This window comes from Nothoprocta perdicaria, unplaced genomic scaffold (assembly GCF_003342845.1).
Source record: "Nothoprocta perdicaria isolate Ctin4 unplaced genomic scaffold, notPer1 scaffold_159, whole genome shotgun sequence".
Classification (NCBI taxonomy): domain Eukaryota; kingdom Metazoa; phylum Chordata; class Aves; order Tinamiformes; family Tinamidae; genus Nothoprocta; species Nothoprocta perdicaria.
Window position 1 is genome coordinate 1,872,363 of NW_020454749.1, and position 8,126 is coordinate 1,880,488.

At 37.8% G+C, this 8,126-nt stretch overlaps 1 protein-coding gene across 1 annotated transcript in view; it reads left to right on the forward strand.

The window, feature by feature from the left end:
- Nucleotides 1-1,026: 1,026 nt before the first annotated feature.
- The window catches only part of CRLF2 (cytokine receptor like factor 2), a 15,404-nt gene continuing 8,304 nt past the window's right edge, over nt 1,027-8,126 (forward strand). Inside the window, exons 1-2 of the mRNA XM_026035339.1 lie at nt 1,027-1,114; nt 6,897-7,008. Of these exons, the coding sequence (XP_025891124.1) occupies nt 1,039-1,114; nt 6,897-7,008 (188 nt within the window). The 5' untranslated portion in view covers nt 1,027-1,038. The remainder of the gene's footprint in view (nt 1,115-6,896; nt 7,009-8,126) is intronic.

Here is an 8,126-nt window from a genome sequence, read left to right on the forward strand (position 1 = left end):
TCAAATTGTGACAATGCTTATGAAGTGAATTTCTTGGTTGTTCCCATGTTTTTATTTGCATAGTGAAGCTGGGGAGTTGGGTTCCTCTTGGTGAACCTAAATCAGAAGATATGCTACAGGTGGATGTCCCTGTCGAATGTTGATTGCTAATGGGCATTCAGCCCATGGGGCTGGACCAGAGCTAGTCTGAGAAACTCTAGGTCAGCTCCTGCCAAGCTGCTCTATTTACTATATAGACTTAGTCTAAGATCAGCCTAGTTTAAATATGTTTAATCTTGGGCAACATGCTACTCCTCATATCTCTCTTATATTTAATGTTCAGTGCATGGATATATAAGATACAGGTGTAATATAATAATATAAGATATATAAGATATGGGTGTAATATATAATATGTGCATGTGGATATATTTGGCAGTAATAGCAGTAGGTTATGAGTGTATTCAGGTACTATAGGAGAAAACAGATCATAGTGCTACCTCTTCCTAAGAGCCTGCCTACCCCTGGCAGCTCAAATCCCCCCAGCCATCAGACCTCTGATATGGGGAGAAGGTGGTTCAAGCCATAAAGCCTCAGGMACGTGGAGTGACAGTATAAACATATGCCAATGTTAGAGTTGCCAGCTCATAACAGGGGAGGCAGGCAGCTTATACCTCCCTCGACTTCGGCTCACTGGAGACCACTAGGTCAGTGTGGCTCTGTATGATATGATACGATCACAGCTACTCAGCCACCCCTTTCCCTTATTCAGATCAGTGCTATGRTGACCTCTGAAAACTGTTTAAAGATAAAGCAAGATATTAGCAAGATAGAGATACTGGCATTCTGCGAAATATTTTAYATATATATATATAATATGAAAAAGGAATGTATACAGAAGTTCTGTATGAATCTTTATAGCTAGCGCTATGTATTTTTTTTAATTTCCTGTAGTCATTTCCTCTAGTTCCCCCCAGTCTCTGATATAATACGAACAAATGGTAAAGTCCAGAGCTTACAATTACTCATCTCTTCACAGTCTGTTGTGTCATTCCAACCATGAGACTAACCTTTGAAGCATGTTCACTGATCTTCACATTGGGCAACCTGGTGGCCTCCCAGTCACAATCAGCCGGTAAGTTCAATCTGCAGGTATTTATTTAAGGAATGCAAATATTATCTAGTAAGATTTCTGTGAGTACCTCGTGTTAGAATATTCAGTACTTTTCTGATGAAAACAATCATCCAAACAAAACAGAAAATGATAGCACATTTATTTGAATGTTCTCCAATTAAAAATGAAGGAAGAAGACAGTAACATCTTGTTTAATGTTAAAGAAAGAGATATTCAATTTTTTAAGAAAGTGTGCTTGCCATCTAAGACATAGATTTTCATGTAGTAGACTGTGTCCAAAAAATACTACARTCTTCTCCTTGACTGAAGATGGATAAAAATGTGTTCCAGAGAAAAACTTACGTTTTATTTTTCTGGAAGAATGAGCAAGATGAGAAATATCCAATAATGTCTGGTGTCTGAGAAAGTAGTAAGCTAAGAATATTACTAGAGAGCAAAATTTAAAAAGACATTATAGCTTGGTTATTTGGCTTCCTAAATATAAGAACATCTCTGTGCCATGTGCCACTGCAGTGCCATTACTTACATGATGTTAAAAATAAATGGATTCATGCAGAAATCTAATATAGAGCCCAAAGCATGGGCTGACAATCTAATCTTCAATTTTGTTAATTTATCATAAGATGCCTGTCATTCATTAACTTTGTAAGGAGAAAGAAGCACTTTAAGGTACTCTTCAGCCTATAAATCAGCTCCCTTGTCTGCTGTACATATGGTAAGTATCATTTTTGGCTCTGCAGTACTGCCTAATTCTCCAGTGTTAATTGGTGCAATGATACACTTCTACATCTGTGAGTAGATGCAACTCTCACCCCACTGTCCTGAGATGGCAACAAGCTATAGCCATGCTGCTGTAGGATGTCAATTACTGATGGTAAGTACTTTGTTGGATGACAGCTGAAAATTACAGTTGCAGAAGGTTACTTTAATGTAAAGTGTGGTGATGTCTTCTTGTCATTAGCTACATCATTTTCTACCCAAAAAAACCCATAACAAACAAACAAAAAAACCAAAAATACAGCAACAAAAATTGGATTGGATGGTATATAAGGATTTTGTTATAAGGAATTCCAAATGTTCCAAAATATGTCTACATAAATCTTTCTTTTTCTGTCCTATTCCTCTATTTAGTCTCTCTTCCAGATACTCATTTCAGTAATCTTATGCACACAGAGCTGTACTTTTGCCTACATTTGTTCCTGTTGCTAAAATGAAACTATTCTCATCGATGAGTAGTATCAAGTGCATTTAAGACTGTAGAGTTAGATCAGTCTTTCTCTCCAGTTGTTTCTATGCAGTCTGCTGCAATATGTGGAAGTTCAACATGTGGTTACTTATCAGGTCTCATCAATGTAAGGAAATCAAAAGTGGCTTTTTTCTTTGTAATGTTTCAATGAGGTTATAACAGTTCCAGTACATTTATGTTCCATTCTGTTATCTTTGCAGACTAAGATCTTTTTTCACTCTTTTTTTTTTTCCTTTTTGATCTGTTCCACTACATTCAGACTTTTTACAATGAATGGGAATTCATTAGTATATCTATATGTTTTATTTAGTAATAATCTTTGAAAGGTGATTTGGAGATACTTACCCATACTCTTTCTCATGGCTGTGATGCAAAATTTGTTATGCAAGGAAATCTCTTTTTTATTTTCCCCTTGTGAAAATACATTCTGCATGTGCAATGCTGACATTTTCCTCACTTCCCTGTCCCAAGAAGAGCTAAGTGTTCAGCAGTTGCTGTGAGGTTGAGGTGTTCCGTAGAGCCTTACTAGTTCCCACAGGCTTTACGTAGGATTTAGACTCTGAAATTTCTCCTCAGAGCTTAAATTTCAAGCCCCTGGAAATTTCCTGTGGCACTGCAGTGTAGTTCAAGCTGTCAGACCAGCAAGCCAGGTTCTGACAGAAAGAAGTTGTCACCCTTCTTTAGCCCAGAACTTCTTCCTTGTACTTTTGATCTTTCCATCTATCCATTATCATAACACTTAAATAAATTCATTGAGAGTAATGATGAATGTGTTCTTTGGGCTGACATTTAACAAYAGGATCATGAATAGAAGTATGTTTTAAATGATTAAAATTGCTATTGATGAACTACCACATCAGCAGGGAAAGGTCCAAGGTGTTATGGGTGGATTCATAAAAGATCCATTACAAAGGGAAGAAATATGCTCTACTTTTCTCTTTCACTTTGTTATTCTTTATTCTTTTTCTATTTTATTCCTATTCTCTTTATTATTTTCCACTAACAAATGATGGAAATTATGCTGCCTCCCAAAGTATAGGTGTTTCACAAAAACAAAAAGAATACTATTCCAGTTAGGATTTGCATCCTTACCTGCTAAAAGAGCAAACAAATATGGATGATACAACAAAGTAGCACTCTGATTTGAAAAGACACACATGCATGTTTGCTGAGAGAATGCTTGCACAAAATAGCTCATACTATATTCAGGGGCTAGATAATATATGAAATACTATATAAGGGCTAGATAAAATATGAAATGAAAAAGTACAGTATAAACTGCACTGACTGGAGCTCCAAAAGGACACACTTTAATAAATGGGGTTTTTAAAGCATTTTAAATTCTGTTCTGCATAGGCATATGCATTTCAAAGTAATTGATTGCATTAACACTGCTTTCTAATGAAGTTCTTAAAAACTAGAATACATGGAAGAATGTGTATATGTCAACAAAGAATTTATTACGGTCCTTTCCCATTTCTATTAAATGATTCTATTTATTTTTAGAGTATTTAATAACATGTGCACCTAAATAACTGCACTTGCTAGCGGATGAATTTAAATGTTAAAATCCCAGAGTTCCAATTCATAATATGTAGTTGGTTTGTATTTTTTTTTTCGGAGAAAGGATCTAATCCTAGAAAGATTTATATGTGTGGTTAAGTTTATGTGCTTTCAGTAATCCTACTGAAGTCAAGCAGACTACTCAGTGTGTGTAAAGTTAAGTCCACCTATAAATCACTGGAGGACCATAGCAAAATCAACATGCTTCTATGTCATCCAAAAAACACATACTGCCCAAACCAAAAGTTAGTGTGCCTCTCTGATGTGCAGGCTTTAACAAATAGCTGTCTTAATATAACTCAAAAGAAAAAAAAAAGTTATCCATGGATCAGAATTAACTGGTAGCTTTTGATGGCCCCCAACAAGTCACTCAGATCTGACCTTCAGGTTTTACTGAGCATCCTGTCCTTTCAGTGGAAATGCAGTGCAGTCTTTCTGATTTCCTTGTTATTTGTCTCTACAACCAGGTTCATTTGATTAACAGCAGAGTTCACTGAAAGCAGGTCTTTCATGTCCAGGGGCAGCTTCCTCAGGGTTAGAGAATAGTGAGGTAAGTGCAGGGCACTGGGTCCACCCTCCCAATAATGGAAATTTCACTGCTGTGTTTTTCAAAGGGGCTATCTAGGTGCCCAAGTCTAGGTGAGAGTTTTGAACTGACACTCTTTTTCTGATAAGGTCCTACATACAGCCTGGATTATTTCACTTAAGAGAAGACTCTTAAATACCCACTCTTTGTTATGTCCTGTTGGCCAGAGTAGGTGTCTGTTTAAATATTTTTGTGAAGCGCAGAAGGTCTTGTATATGCAACTCTGTGTGATCCACCTTCTAAAACTGCACAGTCTGCTTCATATTTAATTTCAAAAGTGATCCAAGGAGATGCCCTATGAGCATCATTTTGCCACTTGTCATTGTGCTTAACAATCATGCTCATAGCAACAGAATAGTGAAAGAATTTTGAAATTCACATACCCTTAAAAATGTGTGCTAAAGTATGTAAACACTGTTTTTAGAGTGCTTAGCAAAACACTTTTCTAAGCCACCAACGCTAACAGTTCTTGCAATCAGAGTAATTATCACAAAGTGGAAAGTTCAGGTATTTCTAAAGGTAGTTGCAATGATTTAATCTGTGATTATAAAAAGGATCTCAAAGGAGTGTAGTATTCATCATACACTAATATTTGCATTCTTTAAAAAAATTGTCATAGGTTTTTTTGAAGATGAGACATCATATTATAAATACTTTTAATTATTTAAAATATTATTTATAAATTATCTAAATCTTACTTTAAGTAGTCTTGTGGATTTCAGTTACATTAACCCTAATGATATATATGGCACAGCAAAATCATATCAGAATTTTGTCCATAAAAATAAGAACATGAAGGTGTGTTTGTAGACCAATAAACCATTGTTGGCCATCCTTATCATCAAACTGCTTAGTGGCTTCAGTTAAAGACAAGACAACCGCTTAGACATGTGTAGACGATTATATGGACCTTGGGAAATTAGAAGACAAGAGCTAGGTTTGACTGGATACACCTCATTTTATGATAGCTTTTCAGATCTAGAAAGTCTATTTTGTTTCAGCATGAATTTGTATTGACTTCACCATTCCTCAGAAAAGCACGTGAGATTTTCAATTTGAGAAATCAGTACAATCGTGTAGCCATTAGTTAGGATACGCTTGAGCTGAATTCAAGTCTTTCTCTTGAGTAAGAGGTTACTTGGTCCTTCTTGAATTTCTGTCAAAATTGTCTCCAGAATGATTGTGGCAAACAACATATTATGACACAATACCCCTAAAAAGAGATGTTTTGACTAATMTTAATTACAGAAGCCATCAGGCTCATAGAAACATGCATCCCTGAAATTAGTTAAACATGGTTATTTGAACCAAGGTCTTTCCACATAACTTTTTCACATTCTTAATTTTTGTTAGCCAGCAAACATATAACAATCTTGAAGGTATTTAGGCCTGTCTTTGGTAAACAGCTTATAAGAAATGTTATTAAATTTTTGTTAATAAATTTTTAAGACCCTTCAAAATACCAGAGTGGCATAAAATGTAAATGAATCAGAGCTAGGCAGAACTGCTTCTGCAGAAGTTTCAAGAGGTTGATACTTCCTGTGTAGAGAAAACAGTCTGTAAATTTCAGCCTCAAGTGGCTTGTTGCTGGTATTCAAGATGAAATTTCTTCGTGTTTGTTCATTCAACTAAACATATCTCAGAGAAGTTAGAGTAAATAACATGTTTCCCTTGATCCATCCTGCACTTCCAATGCTTCTGGCTGCTTATTTTCCCACTTTTTCATGTAAGAGTTACCTTCAATATCTGAATATGGAATCCTCATATACATAGAATTAAAAACYTAACTGCCTAGCAAGAGGGAAAACTATGAGCATAAGACTAGAAAAGGGAATGATATCTTTGCCTACTCACAAAACATTAAATGACCTTTCTTTGAGAAAGTCTGTGAGATGAGATTGGCCAGAACAGCATGAAGTACACAGTTCACTCATGCTGATGTGCTGTAGGTTACTATGGATGCTTCTGCACTACTCATTTGGCCTTGATTTACAGTGCAAGTCCCTTGTTTCTTAAAGTAAACATTAGACAGCTTACACACAGGTTCCACTTGGCAGTAGTTCCTCAAGAGTTGGCCTCAAGACTTATGCCCTATGCACTGTATACATGTAGGCTAGGTCTACAAAGGTCTATATCTTTTGGTTCAAAGACCATGACGCTCTCATRTTGCTATATATGTTTTAATTTTGTTATTTTACAGTTTTAGTTTCAACATTTCTGTATTATTTTATCCTTTTTTCCTGACTTTGTAACTATTCTTATCTCTTCTTATACTTGTCTGAGTCTATGGTATAATTATCTTTAAAATGTTGACTGCTTACAATTGCCAAATGAGGCTTTCGATAGCAACTGTTTAAATGATGTTTTCTGTTAAYGTACTGGGACAGGTCGGAAAGATACCAACAACATCACTATAGTCAATTTCAATAATGAGCAGATGCGGATCACATGGGCAGCAAGAGTATTATTTCCTGGAGAGAATGTGTCATTTTCTTATACGTGAGTATTGATAACACCTATTTCTTTTTCCTTAAAGGATTTACTTTAGGAGACTGTAATAGTTCAGTCCTTCTGAGTCATCTGTGACCCAAAAATGTTTTTATTTTATTTTTTTAATCATCCAACAGGAAACTTATGTTTACATGCTGCAAAAAAAGTGCAAAAATCAGTAAACCTGCTGAATAGTGAGTCATAGCAGACAATATAGGAACACCTCGTTCCTTGATTTGTCATTATATTAATTAATCATAGAATCATAGAAGGCCGAAGGTTGGAAGGGACCTCAGAGGTCATCGAGTCCAACCCCCTGCTCACGCAGGGTCACCTAGAGCACGTGGCACAGGGCTGCATCCAAGCGGGTTTTAAAGATCATCCAGAGAAGGAGACTCCACAACCTCTCTGGGCAGCCTGTTCCAGTGCTTTGTCACCCTCGCAGTGAAGAAATGCTTCCTTAAGTTCCTGTGGAACTTCCGATGCTTCATTTTGAAGCCATTTCCTCTAGTCCTATYCCTGCCCACCACTGAAAAGAGGTCGGCCCCCTCCTCCTCACTGCCTCTCTTGAGGTATTTATACACACTGAGCAGGTCCCCCCTCAGCCTCCTCTTCTCCAGGCTGAACAGGCCCAGCTCTCTTAGCCTTTGTTCATATGGTAGATGTTCCAGGCCCCTGATCATCCTCGTAGCCCTGCGCTGGACTCTCTCCAGCAGCTCCACATCCCTCTTGTACTGGCGAGCCCAGAACTGGACACAGTACTCCAGATGTGGCCTCACCAGGGCTGAGTAGAGGGGGATGATCACTTCCCTCGACCTGCTGGAGACGCTTTTCTTAATGCACCCCAGGATCCCGTTGGCCTTCTTGGCCACCAAGGCACACTGCTGCCTCATGGTCAACTTGTYGTCCACCATGACACCCAGGTCCCTCTCTGCGGGRCWGCTSTCCARCAGGTCCACCCCTAATCTGTACTRGTGTCCAGGGTTATTCCTCCCCAAGTGCAGGACCCTGCACTTGCCCCTGTTGAACCTCATGAAGTTTCTCGCCGCCCAGTCCTCCAGTCTGTCCAGGTCCCTCTGGATGGCAGCACAGCCCTCAGGGCTATCAGCTACTCCACCCAGTTTGGT